Source organism: Ixodes scapularis, unplaced genomic scaffold (genome assembly GCF_016920785.2).
Source record: "Ixodes scapularis isolate PalLabHiFi unplaced genomic scaffold, ASM1692078v2 PGA_scaffold9__187_contigs__length_104089568, whole genome shotgun sequence".
Taxonomy (NCBI): Eukaryota; Metazoa; Arthropoda; class Arachnida; order Ixodida; family Ixodidae; genus Ixodes; species Ixodes scapularis.
Genome location: NW_024609884.1, coordinates 9345736 through 9371149, shown reverse-complemented (window position 1 = coordinate 9371149; position 25414 = coordinate 9345736). Strand labels below are relative to the sequence as shown.

Sequence of the window (25414 nt, the reverse complement as noted above, 5' to 3'; positions counted from 1 at the left end):
CATTCACTATTTAATCACCGCGATATGTGTTTTAGAGTGCAGCTCTTAGGCGCCCGTTTTTGCGTTTCTCGGTGTAACCGTCCCGCTAAATTTAGCGGGAATTTGAGTTGGTGTTGAGGTCACGTGACGTCAATTTTTAACCGCTAAATCTAGCGGAGAAACTGGATTTGTTCATAGGTGACGTGGCACGAAAGTCCTGTGGCGTCATTTTCCCTGCTAAATTTAGCGGGAAATCGAATTGGTGTTGAGGTCTCGTGGCGTCAATTTTCCAGCTAAATGTAGCGGGGAAAGTGTGGGAGGATGGGAAGGTACGGTGGAGGAGGAGGGGTATACCCTTCCCCTCCTCAAGAGCTGAGCTCTAATTTCGCATTACAGAGATTTGTAAATGTCTTTTCATTTTTATTCTATACTTAGGATGAGGCTTTGTTGTTCGCTGAATTGTTTGTCCTGTGGTGTGCATAAATTACGGTAAACGTGTTCGTTTCAAGGTCTTCATGCTTTGCTGTAGACTTCTGAACCTTACAAACCATAACTATATACAAAAAAAAAAAAAAAGTTTTGTCGATTTGGGTGACAGCTCCAATATCTGCGCTTAAACTCGACCCGACATCCACTCGGTATCTTTCGGGGCTTAAGTTACGCGGCATCTTAAGTAAGGTTCGAGCAGCGTTAAACCTCGGTCTTTTGGGTGCAGCGGCGCGGTTCGTTGCTTCCGACGACAAACAACTCGCGTGACACGGTCGGGCGCCCAAGCTGTAAGAAAGGCGTCGTAGTGTTTCGGCAGTTAGATCGCGCGCGCGCGCGCGTGGGGAGGAGGCGAGCGCGGGCTTCTTCTAATTCTTACCGTTACCTCCCACGAGGAAGACGAAAACTGTCGAGGCGTACGCTGGACGTGGCGCAGCGGGAGAAGCGCCCGTCTCCGGAGGAAACTGGACTGGCCAAGGAAGAATGCCGGGTGGAAGCACGGGCGGGCTTCCGAATTCCTCTCGGCTGTCGTCCGCGTCAGCTTAGCGTGACCAGATTGACACGCGGAAAAAAACAGGCTTGTCCTTCTGTCGTCCCGTCGATGTCGCGCTGGGAGAAGCTGCGGAACAAGGCTGCTTCCTGCACCCGCGGAACGACGCCTCCGCGGTAGTCTGACTCGCTGTGACCGCCGAATGCCACGAGACAAAGAACATCGACGTGCAAGAAACGTCGAGCACTTTTTTTTTATTATTATTATTTTTTTTTTTATTTTTTGTTCCGGTTGCTCGTCAAAACGCGGATTCTTTGCTTGTAAAGGGCCACCCACACTAGCGAGAAAACGCGCGTGGCACGCCGATCGCGGCAAGTAACAAAATGTCGCCGAAGCACAGTCAGCGCCACGTGCGCGTGCAGAGACACGCCCTTTATCTTGCCGCTTAACCGATTTATCGGCGCGCCGGGCGCGTTTTCTCGCTAGTGTGGGTGGCCCTTAAGATGCTTGGTGCGGTAGACGGTCGAGTGTTTTAGCTGCGAGTGTTGCGGCACCGTCCTTGCGTCCAAATATTTCGCCTACCAGCAGAGGAGGGTGGAAAGGGTGTGACAAGAGTCCATGCTGAGTTCCAGAGTGAGGGACTGGATAAGTGGCCGCCGAAATATCTTTGGCCCACCTTCCGAATGACACGGCGGAAGTGTGTGTGTGTGTGGGGGGCGGGGGGGGGGGGGCGATTTCTCGGTGACAAAGAGCTACATCGCTCTTGTCACGTCCTCATATACTTTCCGAGTCCAACTTTTGAGCCATTGGCGGAGAATTGGCATCTGGATCAAGTAGGTAATGAAGTTGAGTGGGATTTCAGGCCGACAACTTGCGTAAAATCAGGCCGCAATGACCGCCGCCCCGCGTTTGAAGTTTTGACCCGAGTTTTCCTTTGCACCGTCGTGACGCGCTTTGACTTTGGCGGTCGTCGTATGCGAACACTCCGGGGCTGCTCTGCGGCCGGTCGGGCACTGACCCCAGGAATCGCGATGGCTGGGGAGACACAACGAAGAAGTAGAAGAACGCGCGATTTTCGTCTTCGCTGAATTCTGCGCTTCGACTGGTGCTTTTTTCTTTCCTCTCGACGTCGTAGAATAGCGAGTGTCGCCCTTTGGTCCCCTTCGCTCGTCGCTTTTATTTCGGCGATGGCCCATCGTCGTATTCAATGCACTTCCAACTTCGTGCGTATTTTTCTTGCTGCCGCCTTTTGCTCCTTTGCTTTTCATCCGTCGACCCCTCGGGCTCGACGAGGTCTCGACGAAAAAACGAGCCCTCAGTCTAGCTGCTTCGAGTTGCTCCCCGTTCGGGTCCATTCGTGTTTTGATTTGCTCACAAATCTTTCCAAAGTTGGTTCGGTGTAAATACGTAGTTCCCAGATTTAATGTGATCCCGTCTTCACTTCACTTCCAGCGTCGTCGTCTCGTTTTCTGCTACACTGCAACGATACTAATACCCCTGTTACACGGGCACCCTTAACCGCGGTTAACTCAGCTTTAACTGCGGTTACGTGGCAGCACAGATGCCGCACTATGCCCTCGGACAGCTATTTCAAAAGAAGTGAAGAGAGCGCGTGCACTGCATTCATGGGTGCTCAAGATGCTCAAGCGCACGTTCGCCCATAGCTCTTGACTGCATCGCCGCAGAATGTTGTCGGCAAGTATTGTGCGCTAATTGTGGTTTAGCGTAACTGCAGTTAAGTGTGCCCGTGTAACAGCGGTATTAGTGTTTAAGAAGAAAGATACGGAAAGTCGGCGGGCACTCTCACGTTGCCTCCAAAGTCCACCCGCCCGAGAGCGAGCATACCCCGACACATCGTAGCATCTGAGTTTAAATTGTCTTATAGACTGGTTTGACTGCGTGGAGGGTTGTCGCTCGCGGGCGTTGGGAAGTTGCTGCAGTCGTCCCACCGCCAGCGACTGCAGCGACCACGTCTTGTTTGTCCTCGTCTTGTTTTCGTCGCCGACGCGTTCGTTCGTCCCCGATTTTCTTTCATTTGCCGCGGTTTTCCGAGAACGCGACTCGGCGACGTAAGAATCACCCCCGGCACGGCAAACAGGTAGGCGTGGCCGCCACCGGTACGTAACTGGGAAAGCCAACACTGGGCGAGGAGCGCGGAGGCTGAGAGCGGCTTGTTTGGCCCCCCTCTCCCTCACTCCAGCGGCGGCGGCCGATGTGGGTCGCGCAGGGACTTCGTGCTCTCCCCCCTCGGAGAACGACTCCCAGTGCCGAAACGTCGCCGTCGTCCGAGCGTCGTCTCTTCTCCAGCGAGCTGTGCATCGCCGATCACTTGGGACCGCTTGGCTCGACATATTTGTAAACCACCGTGGAGATCTCTTCGAGACGTCGCTGCGTCTCGGCTAAATCTTCGTGGGAAGTGGGTTGTGTGCGGTCCAACCGGATTATATCGAGCCCTCTGTCGCTAGTAGTGTCGTCGGTGTGCGGATTTTTAACGTGCCTCTTCTCGTTCGAACGAGGGTGTTCGGAGAGCGATGTGCTCCTGACACTTGCCACGAAGCGACTCTTGTGACCGTGCGTTCGACACCGGCCTGCTTCGTTTGGACGGGCGCAGGAGCACGCCGTACGCAAACATGGCTCTGGCGACTGTAGCCCCGACCACCGAAGCTATGGAGACCTGGATCGAGAACCTCAACAACCTGGTGATCGCCCTCAAACAGGTCGTCTACTTGTTTCTAAGCCTCTTTCGAGTTTCGCGCGGATGACGCCGAACTTGACTCGCGGTGTTTTTGCCCGGTTTTCTTCTGGTCGGCAATTGTTGGGTTTGTACGGGGTTTAATCCGCGGCTGTCCGGTGCGAAGATGCGCGCGACGGACGTCCTCGATTTCGCGCGTGTCTCCGGGCAGTCTTCTTCGTCGCCGGGCATTTCTGGATCCGGTGTCTGTTTCTTCGGGGGGGGGGAAACGGATGGCGCCAGATAAAAACGAAGAGCGAGAAGCGCGGAGGTAGCTTTCTGATACGTGAAGCGCTCGAAAGTTGGGAGAAGTCGCCGTGATCGTCGAACGATATAGATAATCTCGCTCCGGATTTTCGCGGTTGGGCGCTCGGCTTGTGTGCGACGCCAGCTTGAAAGTTGGTCCGCCCTCTGTCCGCAGGCAAGTCGGAGATTACGCAGACGTTGCCTCCCTGGTGGGAAGAGAGAGAAAAAAAAAGGCAAGACCAGTATTGAGAAGAGGACACGGCGGCAGGTAGCTCGTGCTCTGTCCCCATTCCGTGTGTCGCGAGAAGCGAGCAGAAGGCGAGAGGCAGGCGCGCAGACACACACAAAAAAATGAGTCCGCTCCTGTTTCGAAATGCGCTCGAGAAAAGGGGACACGCTGGAATGACGGAAAGAGGTCTCTGTTACCTTATACGACGAAGCTCGCGTCATTTGCGACTTCTCCGTAAGCAGCGGGCCGGGACTCCCTGGCTTCCACGGCCATTGCGTGCGCACCGTGTTCGCGTGGAGCAGACAAGACGCCTTCCACGCTCAAAATGGTTGAACGTAATAAAAAGCTGCAAAGCGCGATGCCGGCCGAAGAAGGCGATGAGTGAGATCGAGCCTACGATCAAGATAGCCTTTGTAGTGTCACTGCGTCGTGTATAATTTGTTGTGTGACGTCATTGTTTTGCTATAGCCCGCAAAACCGAGTCACTACTCGCACAGTAGCAGTCCGCCCCCCCCCCCCCCCCCCCCCCACCCCCCCCCCCCTTCCCCAAAGAAAAATTAAGTATAACTACCCGTTTGCATCAGTTCGTCGATTTTATGTGTTTGACCTTCTCGTAGATGTCCAATAATCGTACGAAAATTACAAAAAAAAAAAAGAAAAACGCGCGTCGGTTTTTATTGTGCAGCAATTGCAAATATGCTTTTAACGAAACCATATTTGTGATTTACGTGCAGTAAATACCATCGGTTCTAGAAAATAGCGGGGAAACAGTTTCCGCATTTTTGGAATTAATTTCGTGCCATTTTCTGTTGTTCTTTCGCACACGTGTTTCAGCCTTTAGTCCTGATAGCGAGCTTCCCGGGGTGCATAGTGTGCCGACTCTGACGGTATGAGCGCTGTTCTCAGCCAACACGGGGATCGCAAACCCCCGTTGAAGGCCGTCGGTGCACGTGCGCCAAAACAGTGGTGAGTGCACATTCAGGGGGGACATGTTGAATGCACAAGGAGACGCGGTTTCTCATGATGTACATCCCGAGCACAGTGTAGCACGTTGTGTCCAGCTGAATACATTCCACGATCGATATTTGCGAACGAGGGCTCTTCTCGCGCAGCTACAAAGAGGCCATGCAGGGCGCTTATCACCGCTTGTCCCGCCACGCTGGTGCCGAAATAGGGTACAAAGAGTAAACATTGCCCCTCCCCCCCCCTCAAAAAAAAAAACAAAAAAAAAAAAACACGAAGGACGAAAGAAATAGGTTAGCAATTACGCTGCCCTTAAGGTGAAACATTGCGACAGCTAAGGTCTGACGTCGGAGCCTCTAAGGTGTCACTGGAGCCGGTGCACTGAATGAACGGTAAAGGTGCGAGTGCGCACCATGGAGTCCGCATAGGCGTTTCGTTTTAAACCGAGGAACACACCGGACGAACATTCCATAGCGTTTTGGAACCAATGAGGGCGTATTAAGTAGAGGGCATTTAGTGAACCTGTTCTAGTTTTGCCTCGTGGTAATTGAAGAACACTTGGAAAATCGCGCGCCAAGTTTGAAATCCAGGGAACGACGAAACTGCATGTGTTTGCATGAACCGCTCCTTGTCTGTGTGAAGTGGCTGCCTGCCTGAACGTCTTATACAATGTTATTGGACACAAAACTAACACCGCCTTGTGGTCACTGAAGAACACTTCGAAAGTCGTGCTCTCAAGTTTCGAGCGTGTAGCTCCGCATAATTTCACGCTTTATTGGTTTTATCGTCCAAGAACCTTTCAGGCGTAATTAGCGAATACGCTTTGTTTTTATTGTTTCCATTGTCAGCAGTCTCGTGTTTATGTTTCTACGTGCCGTCGCGGGACGACGTATTGTCACTTGACGTTATTAAGTCGCGTGGCGTCACTATGCAACGTGACTTGACATGACAATGTCACGTCATGGAGTCAGCTGATGCCAGATAGCAAGTGACGTGTTAATGCAATTAATGCTAAGTTGCAGGCGACCTGGACAGAAGGAACGATCGTTCATTCTGTCCAGCTCGCCTGCAACTTTGCATTAATAGACCCTTTGCAAAAAATCCCAAAAGCCCACGCGCGCCGCGCGACGAATAATGGGAGTCATCGGTACGCCCCTCCCATCGTCTTTCCTCCCGCTACCACGTGACATACGCGAGCAGGCACAGGTTACCGAGGCAACAACGTTCGATTAGCCGAGTTGGACTCACCCGCAGTCGAGGAGGCGCAACGAGAAAGCGCGTGATCTGTACCGAGGGTTCCCAACATCCCCGAGGTCTATTGCATTAACATCGTAACCTTAAAATCCTGGCTGTTCACCCTGGTTTGTGTTGTACTGGTTGCAGCTGATAAAACTCGTGTCCTCTACTGACGTCTAACTCCGGGTTAACTCAGTCAGTAAAGATAAAACCCGTCTTTTAATTAAAAAAAAAAAAAAAAAAAAAACTCAGTCGGCAGAGCGTTTTACTGGAAATGGAGAGATCCCTGGTTCAGCACCAGGCTTTTATATATATATATATATATATATATATATATATATATATATATATATTATATATATATATATATATATATAATATATATATATATTTAGCGTGCATAAGTTATTATGCTGTGTTTGGAGATTTGTGTTTGTTCTTTGCCCCCGTGTTCCCCTTCTCCAGGGGGTTATTATCGTTTAGGTGACGTGATGCGCGGCGTGACGTCAATGTGGAATCTGGAGGGCTGCCGCAAAATGGGCCCGCGTGAATATGGAGTGCGATCGACGGCGCGAAACCCGCTGTTCGCTCTTCCTAATCATGTTCAACCACTCGCCCAACGTCCCACCGTACTGTCGTAAGGGGCTTTTCTTTAGGTGTGAGCATCGTTGTTTGGTACCAATATTCTTATCTTTACTGCATCTCATGAGTTGCGTGCAGCAGAGGCAAAAGCGCACAGGCGCGAGGGCCTGGCTTTCATATTTGCTTTCCTTTCACAAACACTCGCGAAAAAAAAAAAAACACATTTGAAAGTTACGCGCCCGCGCCAATGCCTTTGCCTTTGCTGCACACAACTCCTGAGATAGAGTATAGCCTGGCCTAGCCTGATTTTTCTCCTGCTTTCACAAAGTTGACTCGTTTCCGTGCCTCGGTAAACGAGAAATGTGTGTGTGTTTGTGAAGGGAGGAGGAGGAGGAGAAGAGCTGCAGCTTTGCTTGGCTGAGCAAGTCTTGGGGTCGCGGGCCGCGAAAGGGCGTCGTGTAGTGTAGCCTTCTTGTTGGCCTTTTGTCCCGGGGGATTTGCCCGCAGCTGCGTCGGTGCCCGTTTTATATTCGTACTTGATTTGCCCGAATGTAGACCCACGTGGACTTAACCCGGTATCGCCGGCTTTGTATAACACAGGTAATTAATCCCCTTGGAATCGGTTGAACCAACGAGTAGACACCGCTAGCGTAGGAGTGCGAGATGATTCAGCGATTGAGAAGGGAACCTTCGTTATGTGCGTTAGGTACGCTCGATGCCACTGCAACACTAATGATACGGCGTAGGCACTCTATTCGCGGGAGAACTTGACGTGGCCCTGTAGTCAAAGCTATGGGCACACGCGCGCTTGCGCAACTTGAGCACCCATCAAATCTGTGCACGCACGCTCCTCGCTTCTTCTGAACTGCCACGAGAAAGCTGTCTGCGACCGTGTGCACTACTTCTAGGCCTATGTACATACCTCGCGCGTTTTTTGTTGGCTGCCGCGTACAGGCGGGTTCGAATCCCGACCGACGTGCCCGCAATCTGACGGAGGGCTTATTGCGGAGAAGGCGCCATGGTAACCGAGCTTTCGGTTGCGCGTCAAAAGATCCCCAGGTGGTCGAAATTAATCCTCAGTCCTCCGCTGGGGCGTGCCAGATGCCCTTCGTTGGTTTGGCTCGTAAAAACCCCCAAATTTGACTTTTACCGCGTACAGACCGTTCGAGCTCGACTTTTCCATAAAATACTGAGTGTCGCCATCGCGTCTGGATTATACGAATGATACAAGTTAGAGGTCACCACATGATTGTCCGAGTTGCTTCGTAGCGTGAGCCGTGTTTAGGTCGTATGCCGCCGCAGACGCGAAACCTTCACCAGAGAGTTTTTAGCCGTCGGCGGAGCGAGTGGCCTCCTTGGCTTAAAGTGTCGTTTTGTTCTTCTCTCGTGTCTCCCAGGGCTCTGATCCCCGCGCAGCCACGTGCCGAGGCAAGCTGCAGTACCGGCGCTCCAAGATCAACCACGAGATCACCAAACAGATGATGATGCGCAATGGGCCGAGAAGCTCTTCAAGTGAGTTTTCCCCCCGCCTTCCATCTCCTTGGCACTCACGGAGCAGGCGCAAACTCACGGTGCTTACGGCTGCTCCCAAGTGCACGCACGCCCTCTCATTGGCATCGTATTTGCCGCGTCCTGTGTGTGGAACAGTGTTGGAGTTTGCCAATGAGTTCTGGCTACAGAGATCAGAAACCCCGCGTGGTCGAGATAATCCACCCCTGCCTCGTGCTTTTATTTTGTGTGTGTGTGTGTGTGTGTGTGTGTGTGTGTGTGTGTGTGTGTGTGTGTGTGTGTGTGTCTGTGTCTGTGTCTGTCTGTATGTCTGTCTGTCTGTCTGTGTCTGTCTGTGTGTGTGTCTGTGTCTGTGTCTGTGTCTGTGTCTGTGCCGAAGGTTACGGGTTTCTGGTTTTTCTCAATCACGCGCGGTGGCTGCGTACGCTCGGAAAACCTGAGTGACATTTTCACGCGATTCTCAGGTCGCGCCGCGTACGCGTTTCAGCCGGGAGATGGCGCCACATTGGCGTCTAATTGTGGCGCCATGTCTCTGCTGGAGCTTTTTCGATTTCTCTGTTTCTTTTTTTAGTATCGAGTTTTTAACGTGTAGTGCTGTAAGTATACCGGTATGGTTCTGCGGGAACAAGATGCACGAAAGTTCCCAGATATTTCTATCGCGTTTTCGCGGTCTGCTGTGCAGGGTGTGGTAACACAGTCGATCGTTCCCATGGCTCTAATAACGATACCCGAAACTCCGCCAACACTTTTGCGCGTGCATCATATACATCGTTATCGGAGGTATCGGAACGATCTACTAAAACTCTCTAATACGAGCTGGGCAAGCTGCATTCAGGCCGGGGCGGCACAAGAGCCGTGCGGGGGAGTCCCGGGTACATTAAGCTGTTAAAAATATGGTTGGAATGGACTGTCACGTTTCCCAATGTGGCGATGTGACGGTCGGTTCCATATCTTAGCGCGCCGGAAGCGCCCCGTGCGACGTTTTGCCCCTTTCGGCCAGCAACAAAACTGGACGGGAGGCACTCACTTGATCGAATGACGTTTTAGCGAACGCCCACGTTTCATCGAACGACACTTTAGCGAATAGTCGGACGCCGCGAAGCGGCGTTTTCGGGTGGGCCAAATGAGTTCATATTTTTGTAATGAGTTGCCGCAGACTGTCGCCGCGAAGCGGCGTAAAGCGCAGCGCGACGGATGGGTTAACGCGCGCCCCCGTTATTCGCTAAAACGACCATTCGCTAAAATGTCGCCGTTCGCTAAAATGTCATTCGCTCTTGTGATATGGACCCAAACTGGACCAGCTCATGCTGCCGCTGACTCTACTATCGCGGACAATAGGAGCTGAAACGGTCCTTCATCTTTCGCTGGCCTGCTGCCTGGCCTGCCTGTCATTGTCTGAAAAAAAAGTTTTTGGTCCAAACGAGTGGTGGAACGCGAAGTCTTACCTCCCGTTCTCTGAAATATAGTGTAACGAATGGAGAGACGAAGCGTAGGGGGGGGGGGGGGGGGGGGGGGGGGGGACCACAGATGCTGAAAGAGGACGGATTGGATATTCAACTCGTGTTACCCGCTGACTGTACTCTCTGTGCCACACGGTTGCTGGGTGTCGACAAGGCTGATGGGAGGACCCGGTCTGTTTACACACGACTCGCGAGCGCACGTGCTCGGGCCGGAAGTGACGCCACTATTTAGACGAGGCGTTGCCGCTGTGCCACTCGGAGCGCCGAGGAGGGAACTGAAGCGAAATAAAGAAGAAAGTAACCATACTAGAGGGTGGCGAAACCTGTCGCGGGGTTGCCCGGGCGGAAACAAGGCGAGTCGCCGGAAGTCCCATCCATCTTGTTCGGCAGGAGGGCAGGGAGGCTCCCAAGAAGGAACGGGGACGAGCTTGGGGGGCACGGCTTGGGGCTCGGCTGAGGCCTGCTCTCGAGCAGTTCGTGCGAGGAATGGCGATGGGCCTTGGTATCGGTCCCGAGACCACTCCTATCCGCGATCTGTCGACTCTGTCCGACGGTAGAGGACGAACTGAGTTCTCTCTCTTCAGACTAGGGTTTTCTTCCACGTACCCGACGTGAAAGAGAGAACAAAACACGAGTCCCGTGTTTTGTATTTGATATACAGTGATCTGATTGCTACGCCGAAGTTCTTGTTATCCCGATACATTTTACCGAGTCGCAAGGTCTTAGCGCCAACGTTGCCCCAGAAATTAATTTCGCTCTTACTAATTGGCGATGCAGCGACCAAATTGGTGACATAGTGATACACCAGTTTGTAATAATGAACCAACTCGCCTGCATCGCCACTTTGCTTAGTAATTTCTTTTTCTAAAAACTGATATCTCAGGACAGGACCCGCTGTATTGCCGGATCGTTGCGGTTGGCGATTATCGAGTAGAACAGTGGTTCTCAAGCATTGATGATTCGCGAACCCCTTGTGAATCGGCGGATATGATGGAGGACCCTGTTCGTGGTGAGGCGAAAGAAAATTTGTGGTTTCATTATAAAAGTGATTTAATAAATGGATATAACTAGGGGCTATTGTGGAGTAGACTTCTCTTATTGACATATACACGAGAAAACTCACTGGAAAATTGGAACGTTTCTTCTCAAGCGGAGAAAAGACAACTTTTATTGATTGATTGATGAGGCTGGGCTTCGCGGACCCCCATTTGAGAACCACTGGATTAGAATAACGTTTGATTTTGTCTTCGTATCGAGCACTGACGGTATGGGGTAGGGTGCCTTCATGTGCGCTTTGCTTAGGGTGGAGACATCTGGCCATTTTGTCTCACGCTTTTATTTTTATTTTTTGTTCAGAAGCGCGTGCAAGAGCGTGTCCCTGCACGCGTTTGTGGCGCTGACTGTGCTATGGCGACATTTTGTTTTCGTCGATTTCTTTGTATTTTACCCGTGAGCGCGTGCTGTCGGCATCGGGTACTACAAAGGGTGGCATCACCCTAAACAGAAGGACATTGAGGCACCCTAGTATGGGTAAGTTGTTTAGCTAACTAGCTCGACAGAGCTAGTTAACTCTGTTGATCGCGCTTCTGGACACTGCGGAGAAGCGACACCCGCGAAGTAGGCGTTTCGATCCTGCGTATGTTGCTTCGCCGCAGCGCAGTTGGCGTGCTTAGAGGAAAAAACACTCATCCGGAGTGGTATGGCGCAGGTGTGGTGTATTTTTTAGTGTTGATGTGATTTCTCTATCATGCCGTGACATTTTAAAACTAAAACTTCGACTACTATATAATAGACTACGGTATCCTGAAAAGTTAATTCATTATAGATATTTTTTTTTTCGAATTTAAGATTGAAGTAAGGTAAGTTGGTCATAGGGAGTTGATTTCTCAATAACTTGATTAGACGCTGCTGGGCACCAAGTACTTTATAGATCTAGCTTTTTTTTTTTTTTCTTCTTCTAATTTGAAATCCTTTTTTTGGTTACCACCTACATAGAGCTCCTCCAGCAGTTTGAGGGCGCAGCCAATGAAGTCGAAATATAACCTAAAAGAGCTTTAGCAGTGGACGCATGCAAGCTTTCAAATAACCTCGATGAGTTCAGCTGCGTTTTGTGAATGAAGGCCCATTTATCACCCACATGCATGCCGATTTTGCACCATCAGAAGTATCTCTACGTATAATACCATTGATCTGTATACTCAAACGATAAAAAGCGTTTAGTGAATTGCACGGTTTCATTGCAGCTTTCGGAGCTTGCACAAACCATCCAAGGTTGTACGCTATATGATTCTGGTGTATCGTTATGTCAGCGAAATAACTATTTGGTTTACCTTCGCTTGCATACCAAAAATAATAACGAGAACGAAGTATATTTTGCGCCAAAGGTCATTTTTACCGCCCCAACAAAACAAAATTTTTGGCTGCTCAAAAAAAAAAGGCTGTACAATGGCTCGAACCAGTCACATCATTCATTGCATATAGCGTCCCTCTGTCCGTCGTTGGCGAACCGCGACGTGCAAACAAACACCCGAAATTTTTAGACATACTTTCGCAACCTTGTCTCGAGCATTCATTTGGCCGGTAGGAGATGCACGAACCTGCAGTCTCTCAGATACGCCGATGTTCCGAACGTTGCTCATTTTTTGCAACTAGCGGTGAACTGCGGGGAAACTTGAATCGCCACACCGTTCTCGTACTGAGGCGTACTACGTAACAAGCTTCGATCACTCACACCAGATCCCGAACGTCTCGACCGCTGATCGAATCGGTGCTCTACCACCGAAGCGGTTCACCGAAGCTTGAAATCTGACCTGCCTGCTTTATTAGAACCCCCCCCCCCCCCCCTTTTTTTTTTTTTTTTCTCGTCAAATTTTTCGCTCCAGTTTGTCTGTTCAGCCAACTCGAGATACTTTGACCCCACGTTGCGTACGATTTTTTTTTTCTTTGTAGTTTAAGTTTGTTGCCGATACAGTTTGTACGGAAATGGGTTCCGGCTCCTCGATCCAATCCTTTGCCTCCATTTTGTTTTTCCCCCCCCCAAGAAACCGGGCCCGACGAGTTTGACCGGTGTTTGCCTCGTTTTCGACAAATCGGAGGCACACAACTAGAAGGCGCGGACGAGACGACGAGAAACTGGCGGGACTCTCCATCCTCGCCGTCCTAATTAGCCGAGGAAAACAGGCCGATGAAACCTTCGATTGGCGTTTCTTCCTCTCCACGTTTCTCGCGAACGTCTCGGTGTGGAAACCTGTTTGGTTTCGACTCGGCGCGGGGTGGGCCGCAGCGCTGTCGCCGTCGCTCATAATTACGGGCCGTTAATGCATCTGGCATGAAATAGCCGACCAAATTAAGTTTTGCGTTTTTTTTTTTTTTTATTTTCTCCCCTCCCTCTCCTTTAGCTCTCCTCAGTTGTCATGTTGTCTTACCTGTCGTTCGTTTGATCGCGATATTTGAACAAGCTATAATTTCTGTCGTTCAGACACTGCCGCTGATTACATCCGTTTCTCGTCCGGATGTTGTTTACGGCGTAAGAAAAGAGTTGGTTGTCGAACTCGACTCGGCCACGTTCAGGTTTGCGTTGTTAGGTTGAGTGTCTTGAAGGCGCAACCCGTTGACGCAGTGTTCTCTCGTGGTTCTTGTCCGACGGCAAGGTTTCCGATAAGCTCATTAGAATGCAAACGTTCCGATAGCGGCGCGCTCCCGTCCGTATGTTGCGCGAAACCCCCCAAAGCCGAGAGATCTGCCGCTGTCGTTCTCGGTGATGCGTCAGACAGCCGTTGCCTGGCGCACTCTCCAGAGAGCAGGCCTTTCGTCCGATGGTGAGGGATGTCCGATGCCCCCAGCTTCCCACCTACGGCATTCGGTAACAGCTATCGTGACTACAACTCAACGAAGCGAGTCTTCAACTCGCACTTGTGTACTCAAACGAAAGCAATCATTCGCCGAGTCTCTGGTGTTTACATTGGCAATCGACAACAAACTCGCTCCCGCCAGTGTGTGAAGTCGAGAGAATGGAATGGTTGGATGGGCGCAGGGCGTCGGTTGTCCGGCGCCTGGCGTCGTTCGACGCGGCTCGCTTCTTTTTGCGTTCACGGCACGCTCCTCGCGTGAATCCACGCGTACACACACCGACTGGCGTGTTTTGGAGAGGACAGAAATATGAACGTGTCGAGCAACACATCGGAGAACCCAGGGCGTGCTAACCAATGCATTCGGATGTTCCCCGTAGGGCCTCCATGCGAGGACGTTTTGAGCTTGCAACGTTCCTCCATAATGCACGCGACTAAAAACCGGGAATGAGCTGCATCGGTAAAGAATGCACGTGGCGGCTCATTCCAAACGTGTTTCGGGTCTCGCGCGCGCGGATATCCACTTCTCGTCACGTATCCGCGTGATTTATCGCACCTCATCGTGATTCGTGACATACCAGAGCTGATTGTTCACACCAAGCGGCGGCGTCGGGCGACGCTTTTGTACGCAACTTCGCCCTTGGGCGAAAACTCGCGCGCACACACGCACACACATAAACACCCCGTCGGTATTTCGAACTCACGTGTGCCGGCTCACTGGCCTAATTGGTAGTGTACACCTCGCGCGAGTGAGAAAATTACCCCGTTTACATAGAGGCGCGGTTTGTCGACCTTTTTTTTTCTTTCCTTTGCGTAACTACAGACAACACGACCCAGTTTGGTCAAGTGTGACAGGATGACTTTTTTTTTTTTTTTTTTTCCTCGCTCGTTGCGTACGCCTAACCCTCTTTTGCCTTCAAACTCTTTTTTTTTTTTTTTGTTACGGATAGAGAGACATTCTTTTGCTCCGGCTCAAAGGAATGCCCACAGCCGTTACAAGTGTGGAAGCTCCCGAGGTCGCGGCGTTTGTTTGCCGCGCCTGCATTCTTCCGCGGATAAAAGGAGTGCGGCCGCCGTTGCGCTGGCCGGCAATGGGGCGTGCAGGTCACGGCAAGCCGCGGCGGTTCACGGCTGGCGGGTTAAACCCGGGGGTGAGGAAGTACGGGAAGCACGTGCACGACTTGGTACGCACAAATATAACGGGCACTTCTTGTACTTCGAATTCGAGTAGACTCTTTTTTTGTGTGTGTGTGTGTGTGTGTGTGTGTGTGTTCGTTTGTTTGTTTTAGTGGGATAGGCGTTCGCAGCTTTCTATATGCGTGATAGGAGAATGCGCTCTTGTCTGAAAACGCGGGGGGAACCCTGATTCTACTTTGAATGACGAATGTAAAGGGGGAAGGGTTTGCTGCCCCTTTAGCTCTCCTTCGTCTCCGTCACGGGGACAATGCTCGAGAACCGTTTAAAATGCGAACTGCGTTGTGGCACTGAGCTCGTGACGTAATGTGGCTGTATGTCAACGTCCTGCAAGAAGGCGGCATTAGTCGAGCTTCGTAGGACGTGTTCTCCCTTGCATGCAGAGATGGTCTAGTAGCGAATCGACCTGGTAGGTTTCTCAATATTTTGCGTTATATTGAGTGAGCAATTACATTGCTCCAAAGTCAACGATCGACGCGCTGCCACGATTGTCGGTTGAGATGACAGCAATACTTAATTGTATGGCTGTTTCAGCCGATGATGGTTCCTTGCGTGCATATATAACGAACGGTTGTTCGTTAGGTTTAGATCGTCTTCTAGAAAGGAGTGGTGAACAGTGAACACACCGACGCCGCGCTTGCTTGACATTCGTGAATTGACATGTATTTATGCGATAGTTAAACGACCGGGAAGTGTAGAGCGGCTCCCAGACTTGTCGGGTTGATGGCCGACAAAAATCTGTGCTCTCCCGTTCTCATGCGACTCGTATCGCGTTCGCGGCGTTTCACTCTCGCTCTGGGGGCCTTCCTCTTCTGGGATAAGTATGTCGCCACGGATAAGATTCGCCGGGCAGGTAGATGGGTTCGTGTCGCTTTACTGCACAGCTGGGCCGTCGGCTGGTGACCACGTTCGTCCGACTGCCCGATTTGGGATATGCTTGCGATCCGGTGCCTGCTCTTCTCGTCCAAACTACGCCTGGTAAAAATATCGCTTTTTTTTTTTTTTTTGTACGTGGCGTTTGTTTTGTTTATTGTGGACTTCTCGAGATCGTAACTGCAGCGGAATGTGGGCCCTCTGGGCGCGTGCTCATTCAGCACTACTTGGAACATTCGAAGGCCTTGCACTAGAATTTTGACGTCATCGCAGCTGCGGCAGCGTTCGGCCTCGTCTTCAAACAGTACGTCGGAGGACGCTCGGACCCAATGACCGAGTTGGCGCCATCGAGGTGTGAAGGCGTTCGTTCGATGGAGGCAGAGAAGGCTGTTCATAGGCTTTGTTTTCGGTGGGGATGGATCAGTCCGCACACAAAGTGACGGCACGAGCACCGGCTAGGGGGACGCGGAGCTCTTGGGAGCATATACCATCTAGGCAAATCCCTTCTAGCTTGTTTTCCTCGCCTTCGGAACCGGGGACATCGAGGGCGTCTGTTCTCGTGCCGTCCACGCGGGCGCTGGGAGCGCGCTGTGGGAATCGGCGACGCAACGGGGTCCCCCAGACGGGTCAGTGGATCCAAGGCGAAGGAAGAGGAAGAATGGAAAGCTCGTCTCGCTCGAACGCCCGTGTGCTTCGGCCCAAACAGATGCCCCGTTTGTCTTTCTGCGAGCCTCCGTTTCCATTCGGGACGGCGGCGCCGCCGGCGGAGCGAACCCAGATGCGAGAATCCTCTTGAGCCGCGATAAATAATTCGGGCGCCGGCAGATTCAATTTAGCGCCCTGTCGGCTCGCGCGCGGGTTAGCTCGTCTTCTCTCGCCGCGCGGCGTGTACTGGCTCGCTTCCTCGAGTTTGCGGTTAGTTCGCGGCTGGAAGGAAAAGCCGCGGTTGCTCCGCGGCTTCTTTGGCGCCGCGGTGGACCGGTCCTCCCCGCTCGCAGCCCCCTGAGAGGAGACGTCAACGACCGCTGGGGAATATGGGACAAATCCGATTTCGCCCGGCCGTCCCCTCACCCCGGGCGCCGGGAGCCAGAAAGCGAGAACGCGCGGACGTTTAATTCCGCGCGGCGGCGCCCACCGCGGAGACCCCCGCCGATACGAGCTCGATCGAGGTTTCGGGGCCTGACAATGACCTACAGCTCTAGGCTCGCGTGAACCGCCGCGGTCGGCTTCGCTCGGAATCGTTAGGCAGGCAGGCGCCCAATGAGGGGAGTAATGAAAAGAAAGGGCCGCGTTGGGAGGCGCGCTGCGTTCCAATCCCACGTGACCTTGGACCGGGCGTCGATCCCGTGGTCCGGACCGCTTCGAAGAAAAGCGGGAGGCCCCTAGAGCGCTGCGCTAATCCCGTTGTCCTAATGTTGGACGCGGATCGGGTGCACGCCAGGCGCAAAACAGATCGATTAAAGCATTAATGAGAGCGCTGAGGAATGCGTCGAGGACGGAATGGCGTTGTTCTTGCTCGGTTCCCGTGACTGGAGTGGGTCATGCGTTGGTTTCTGCGACCCTGCGAGCTGCGCATGACACACGTCGTGGAGGTCCCTCCACGAGTAAAAACACGCAGTACGCGAGTTTTGCGTAGATTTTATATGCTGCAGGAAGTAGTTCTTACGAAATTTGGTGGTAAACAAACCGTCGGTGTTTTTTTTTTTTTCTGTGTGTGTGTGTGTGTGTGTGTGTGTTTGTTTGAAATCTAGATTTTTGATCAAATAAATGAGTGATCCTGAATCCTCGCAAAATTATGTTAATTCGGCACATAAAAGAGGTAATTAGTAATGCTTCGCTGGAAGCCTAGTTTTTTTTTTTTTTTTTTTTTTTTTTTTTTTTTTTAGATGGATGACGGGCTTTGGTTGGACGTGGGCACGGATGAGCTTTCCGACCCGCATGCCGAGCATTAGAACAGCCGCATTCCCGAGTGGAAGCCGATTACAATCTGGTCTTTCGGCCTCAGACGTCTAACCTTTACACGTTGACGTTTATTTTGTTCCCGGCGGGCTGGTACTGCAATTTCGGGGCCTTTGTTGAACTGACAACGTTGTTATCCTTGAGAAATCGCGCGCGCTGTTCTCGCATCGCAAATGGTTTCCCTTTTCTCCAACACCGAGGTCGTGCACAAACACCCATTGCCTCTGAATTGGAGTGGACAGGAAAGTGGCAGGGAGTAAGTCGGGCGTTATCTCCCTTCTCAAGCTCCCGGCCCTTCGGAGAGCGGCGATATTCCCGCGACCGTGGGGTGAGCGTAGACGGCGGCGAAAGAACTCTAGGCGCGAGCACTCCCATGGGCTGCCATCACGAGAGTACGCCAACGTTGCTCAAGGTCCATCGATGCTCGATGGATCCTGCCCTAGAAGCGGCATGTTTCCCTTAACCACACCGAACGGCCCTGGCGAGGCGAGGCTTGTGGCTCCCACCTGAAACGGGAAGTCAGACTGACTCTGAAGGTAGTGGTGGTCCACAGTCTACTCAATCACGTCTTCTAGCTCGAACGATGCTGAAGGAACGAGCGAGCCAGCGATTGTGCATCTTTATCCTTACTCCGCATCTTGCGACCATTATGTGTTGTCCTCTTTGTTACCCTATATGAAGTTGTCAGTTGTTTTTGTGACCCTATAGCTGAAGTTTTGTGGCTTCCCGAGGAAGTCGAGCGCGTGTTCTTCGGAGAATACACACTTTGGGGGGAGCTACACCAGAGTTGGCTCGTCGATGGGCTGTTTCGAACTCCCAGCTGCGCGGAAGGTTCGGAGACGTGTCACTCCAGGCATTTCTCTCCGTGGGCGGCCGACTGACGGTGGCGTCCGTGCCTTGTGTGCTGCCCTCAGTGCGGCGAAATCGGGGTCGTGGCTCGAGGGCGGGGTGGCTCATTGCGGTCGTCTTGTAATTGGTCCGGTGACCTTGAAAGAACCCTGCCCCGAGGGCTCCGAACGACTCGTCAATTTGCATGAACCAGTTCTCCATCTGGGCCGTCACGCCAGTCAGCTGGACCGCCTAGAAGACAACAAAGGCCTGCTCATGACGTCATCGTTAGAGGATCTCCGACCCAAGCGGCACCGCCTTGGCGTCGCCGCCTGCTAACGTCGCGCTCGCTGTGATGCTGACGCATGCTAGGCGAAGCTGCGTGGATCCAGGAGTGATATCTAGGCCGGCCCCTTGACAGCACGTTCGGCTAAAGACTCGGAGCGAACCTTCGCCGCCGCTGGCTGCCGATGACACGCGGAAAGTGCGTGCTCGACGACGCGTTTCGCAGCCCGTATTCGGTGTGAATCTGGCCCAGTCTCTGTATCTGTTTACGTTATATTTAGTTACTCTAGGACTGTGAGGACAAACAGCGTCGCGGTTGGGCGACCTTCTCCGCGAGAAGATATTGCTGGGAATGGTGCGTCAATGATGGGCTGCAGCTGTGCGATCTCTCTGTCGAGTCCGACACCTTTTTCCTCCTACTCATTCCCTGATCGACGAAATTCGCGTTCCCCCTGTAATCATATGGTTGAGCCGCCGGTGTCTTCTCTCTGCAGCGAAAATACATCGTGGCTATTTCTAGCGTTCGCTCTTTCGCGAGTGTCAAAGAAAGCTTTTCCCAGAAACAGTTGTGGCATTCCGTATCTCCCGTGTTAAAGTGCGTGTTTTTTTGTTGTTTTTTTTAATATTGTGCACGATATTTTTTATTTTCTTATCGGGTGCGCGGCCATGGCGATGAGGAGGTTGGAAAATAAGGGGGGGGGGGGGGGGAAGGGGGGGGGGGGGGGGGGGGGGCGTTATGAATTATTGATTTTAGCAACGGAGAAACCTTGTCTGAGGAATTTCGTTTCCACTTTCCCAGTAATGTCACGCGGCAGAGAAAAAACAAACTGAGCGACGCCCGTGTCACTTTTATCAAAGCAATGGGTCTGGACGATTTGAGCGAGACTTGCGCAGAATTCTCGTCGCCCAAGTGGGGCCCGGAGGCATGATAATGAAACATCTCCACCCGAATTGCTGGGCCGTCTCCGCCGTGACGGCGGCTCTGAAAAGGCGTCCTCTTCTTTCCCGACCTTCTGCCTCCTGCCGCGATCCGGAGATAAATGGTCGGATTCGGAACGGTCGCCTCGCAGAAATGCGTCGGCCGAGGGCTTTTTCATCCGCCACGAGATTCTGCCCGGATCGGAGCAGTCGTGGTGCGCGCCGCAAAACAGGCCCCTGGAGTCTCCCGCCCGGGCCGGCCTTGGCACGAACTCGGCAGCGGCGACTAAGCGCGACACTTTTCGACAATGAGGACGGCTCGCCTGGATGGCCCCAGGGCTGCTTTCAATCGGCGAAGGCTCGCTTAGATTCGAGATAAAGGAACTGCGCCGCTCGGCGGTACCAACGGCCGACTCGCTGGCGAAAGGGCCATTTATTTATTTGTTTATTTTTTTGCGTAACGGACGGCCCCCTGGGGAAAGTGTGCACGCGCTTTTTTGACGCTGCGGAGATGGTTACGGCGGTTGCACGCGCCTGCCGCCGCGATGTCCGCGAGCCGTTTACACGGCCCAGATTCCGCGATTGATGGATTATATGTAGATATATTTTGTGTTGGTTTCCGCCAGAACTTAGCTATGACAGAAGGACCGGAAGAAACGGGTCTTGAGGTGTGTTTGCGCGCTGATTGTCGCCCCCGATTAGGAGTGTTCGCTTATTTCTTATCGCTCGCGAGAAAAATGCAACAGTCAACACAAACGCGCTTACGTAAAAAAAAAAAAAAATAAATAAATAATGCATGCGTTGAGGTTGCGATAGCTGCATGCTAGCATTCGGGAGAAATCGTTTTGAAATCATAGTCCATCCGGGTTTCATAAATGAAACATCTGATTGTGGCATTGCTGGGCATAGGTTTACTGCATATAGTATTTTACTCGACAGTGTCCTTTTTTTGTTTTTTATCTTCAACTCTGATATCTTCATTAGTGATTTGTCAACCCTGTTCGTGTTCTTGTCGGTGGAATTTTGCCGAGTGTTTCCGACAGGTGGGCTGTTGGTCGTGCTGATTTTGTCTAATCAAGTGGTAACATGTTTGCCTAGTCATTGGTGTGTGTGTGTATGTGTGTTTGAGGTGAACAATATCTTGCTCCTTGCAGTTATTTTTCTCTAATAAATATATTTTGACAACTAAGTCAAACACGACTTCCTCAGTTCTGAAGATTATTGACTCGGCATGACATTAGGGGACTTGGAAGGTGTTTGAAGTCATGACCTTAGATGTTGCATCTTTCTTCCAATGCGTCGTATCAGAGGCTAACTGGATGTTTTTCTTTTTTTTGTGTGTGTTTTTGTTTCTAGGGCCACCACAAACAAGAAGCTGAGGGAGACTGTGGCCCTGGAGCTGAGTTTCCTGAACTCCAACCTGCAGCTACTCAAGGAGCAGCTGGCTGAGTTGAACAGTTCTGTGCAGATCTACCAGAGCGAAAAGTATGCACTGCTCTTGCTTTCATTAACATTCCAGTAAAGGACACCATTGAGCAGTAAGAGATGGCAGTAGAGGGGAACTTATGGTCATGCTTCTTTTTGCTAAGGTGCTTTATTCATTAGCTTTCTGCAAATGCTTACAGAAAAAGGCTGAAAGGTTATCTCGGGAGCCCTCACCCTCATTGCACAAACCAAAGTAGTATGTGCTACAGTGTGTGCCAGTTCTGGGTCATGCTAATATATGGCAGTACTTCAGTTTTATCTGGAATGAGTCTATTTGCCAGCTTTTCTTTGGCAGCAGGCTTAAAAGAAATCTCCAGCTTTAGAATTAAAAAATAAAAAATAAAAGGAGAAAATGTAATTACATTTTGAAGGTTCTTACCTCTTCCTTTGTTTTTGACTGCAGCCAGTCGCAGCTAGTGCCAATGATTCCACTGGGTCTGAAGGAGACCAAAGACATTGACTTCAAGGAGCCGTTCAAGGCAAGTGGGATGCTTCAGTTTGTGGCTTAATTTATCCTTTTCTATTCCAAATGCAAATCACAAAATGCATTTACATTTTGATTTTTGTTTGCTTGTAGTTGTTCAGAGTCTCCAATTGTTTTTTTTTGTTTTGTTCTCCTTTTTTTTCAGGATTTCATTATGGAGCACTACAGTGAAGACAGCTCTGCGTACGATGGTGCCATTCAAGAGTTCATGGACGTCAGACAGGTGCGTGCCAGTCCATTGATTATTGTTTTCTCGATAGACTTTCTCCTCCATGTTTGTTAAAGGGGCCCTGCAATCATATTTAAGCGTCTACCTTTTTTGCGGTTTCCACGTCTCTTGGGGTTGGGGCAAGCCAGCGGGCACGGAGAGAGTAACTAAATATCAGTGCGTCATATTTTAACCGGACGACGCGGAAACCTCCTCCACCGACGAGGGCGACCCGCGGTACCGAAAGCGCGCAAAATGTGACGTCTTTGGTCCTGGGCTTGTCACTGGTCAAAACCGCTAAGAGCTTTTTTTTAGTCGAGATACAAAATATAAGTGTCGCGAACCGTTTCAATTATGTATGAAAGTAGTTTTTGTTCACTATTTTAGATTAGAAAAGAAACAAATGCAGTTTAGAAAGTACGGAAACGAAAAATGACCCGTCGACATACCCGCCACCAAGCGGCGGAAAAAAGCGGCGCATACTAGAAAAGGCTAGTGGGATGAGGCTACGACAAACGAGGAGCGTAGAAAGGTCCCGGATGTACGCGGCGGCGCTGTGGTCGTATACCGGCTCAAGAATCCGACCGGTTCCGAGCGTTCCGAAGGCCTTCGGCGCGGGCCCTGTTGGCGATTTGGCCATTTGGCGGTGCGTCAGCGCGAAGTGGCTCCCGTTCTGAACTGATCTTTACTCCGTCTTTGCTGTCGTTTGTGGCCAATGAAATGTTATGCCGAATTAGTGTTTAGTCGCGCTGCAAATGCAATACGAGCTGCCCTGGCCGCCCGCTTCATACAGCCTATCCAACACTTGCTTTAGTGGCGCCCTCTCGAGCCGTTGACACGGAGTGCGGCAGCCGTGTGCGCACGATGAGCTCACTACTCCTCCTCTAGTTCAAGGCCACTCAAGGCAGGACCTACGACGTCATGAAGGAGGTTATTTCTTGCTTGTTTTTGTAATTCTAATTTGCCTATAACTTTTAAAATAAAGCGAAATTTGAGAAAAGAAAAGTTGGATTAAGTTACTACGTTCAGTACGCTCAGATTCAGTGCAAATTAAAAACCAGTCAAAAAGTCATTACAGGGCCCCTTTAAGCAGCCTGGTTTCGCTAGTAGTTAAATAGCATAGCCCAACATGCTTTGCCATTTAGTTCTCACAATCTTGAGCCAAAAGTTCCAAAGCTCTTCGTATCAAGCACTGGCAGTACTTGGAAGTTCCACGAGATTTCTTTTTCTTTGCAATTTCTCGGGCGAGTCAGTTAGCTGCATTGAGTGCACTCCTCTCAGCGCATTGGTGCACTGCAGAGAAGCAACACTTGCAGAGTAGACATTGCGATCCTGCGTGTGCTGGTTTGCTGCATCGCAGCCTTGTGCTGAAAAAGAAAGACTCCTCCAGAGTGTGATAGTGTGTGTGCATGCATAGTATAGTAATAAAAAGATGGAACTTGGAACTTTATTATGCAGTACAGTTCTCAAAATCAAATCTCTGCTAGCGCCTATCATAGATAGACAGCGGAATGCGGCAGAAGAATTGAGACCAAACGTGCGTGTCGTTGTTGTCTCTTGCAGGCTGCTAGAACTCCAACAAGAGACCAGGCTGGTGTGCAGTTGCTGTACGAATACTACAATCTCTTGTACTTCGTCGACAGGCGTTTTTTTCCTCCAAACCGCAGCATGGGCATCTTCTTCGAGTGGTACGCTTGTTTTTCTGCTCTCCTTCGCAGTTTGTCTGGTGGTTCTTACTATTTATACCTCTTAAGTACAAGGAGGCTGCATCTCAAATCATTCGGTTACTCCACTGACTGTTCTTAAAGGGATGCTGAACCGAAATTTTGATTCCACAAAACATGCGGTAAAAGCGTGCAACGGGATGCTAAAAACACCAAAACATCACTCATGATAGCGATATTTCGAACGTATGACCAAATTTTTCAAGAGAAGGAGGCGCATTTGAGAGAGATGATGTTGTCATGTTTCTCCAAGAAGGAGAGGAAACGGCCTCGCGTCTTCTTCGCCTCGCAGCCTTGAGGGAGCGAAGCGAAGAGAGGAGGAAACTCGATATATTGACGTCACGCGCCTCGTCGGCCTGGTTCAATCTCGACCTCTTTTTCCAAAAATACGGCCATTCATTCGAGATGTCGCCTTACGAGTAGTGGTGTAGGGATTGTAGCGTCCCGCCTACGTTTCCTGCATTGTTTTTTCTGATATCCAAATTTCGGTTCACCATCCCTTTAAAAGGGGTCCAACTCTCTCTCTCTCTTTTCTATAGGAGTTGCTGCTGTACATGTTCTGAAATAAGTTAAATGTTTGTAGGGGAAAAAAAAAAAATCTAAATCATTGTAGGTCTGCTGTGAATGAGGCCTTTCCATTGTTCATATCTGAAGGGGCCCCACCAGTCGTTTTTATTGTGACAATCCCAGTGATGCGATTGCCACGCCATTTGCGCCAAACTGCCACAAAGTTGCTACATTTAGCCCAAATGTGAGGAATTTGCACCAGCTTTGCGGCAAAACTTGATTTCACTTTATTAATACTGAAAATGTAATGACTCGGGGCCCCGCTACACGTCCGGATAGTTATGGTAGGCTTGGGCAAATTTTTCAGGATATTAGATTTGAGCGTCAAATAATGTACTATCCTATTTGCTTTCTCTTGTCAGTGTAAATTACTGTTAGTACTCGGAATGTTCGCAATCTCTCCTATGTTCCTAGTCTGCTTGTGCATGCAAGTTAGCTTTGTTGAGTGCGCTTCTCACCACGCTCTTGTGTACTGCAGTGAAGCGGCAACTGCGAAGTAAGCATTACAATTTTGCTTACCTTGCTTCGCCGCAGCACATCAGAGTGCTAATGTCCCCAGAGCGGGACGTTAAACAGAGTCGGGTGTATTAAGAATAGAACTTTGTGAGTGTTAGTGGAACAGCTCTTAGTTGCAGTAAACATTTCTGAATTAAACTGTGACTATTTATGGCAGACTAAGGTATTCTGGCGATATCTTTTCAAATTCAAGATATAGCAAGGGTACTCGCAAGGAAATTTATATTAACTGCTCTTTAGGTTTATTCTTATTTGAACTCAGTTGCTTAGTTGTCACCTTTATGTATGTTTTATTTTTTGAGGTACAGTCAACATAATAAATTAAACCTCAATTAGGTGAAAGAGTAGAAGGGAGCTTCGGAATAGCTTTAATGACTTTGGCTGGACTGTTTTAAGAAGGCATACTTATTGTTCACATGCCAGTTTCTGTTATTATGAGGTTCTACGTACAAAATGTCCTCGATTTTAATTAATTCAAAATAAGTTGTTTTTTTTTAATCTGAGCTAAGAATTTTTGTTTTATTACAATTTTTAGAACTTGAATGAAACATCAATTTGTGTGCTCAAGATTATTCTAACATTATTTTAGTGGAATAGGCTATTTCATTTACATT

At 50.4% G+C, this 25414-nt stretch overlaps 1 protein-coding gene across 1 annotated transcript in view; it reads left to right on the top strand.

The window, feature by feature from the left end:
• Positions 1–3473: 3473 nt before the first annotated feature.
• The window catches only part of LOC8051213 (rhophilin-2), a 41889-nt gene continuing 19948 nt past the window's right edge, over positions 3474–25414 (top strand). The window contains 7 exon segments of the mRNA XM_042287172.1: positions 3474–3672; positions 8340–8436; positions 8439–8454; positions 21173–21301; positions 21705–21780; positions 21931–22008; positions 23557–23681. Coding sequence (XP_042143106.1) covers positions 3586–3672; positions 8340–8436; positions 8439–8454; positions 21173–21301; positions 21705–21780; positions 21931–22008; positions 23557–23681 — 608 coding nt within the window. The 5' untranslated portion in view covers positions 3474–3585.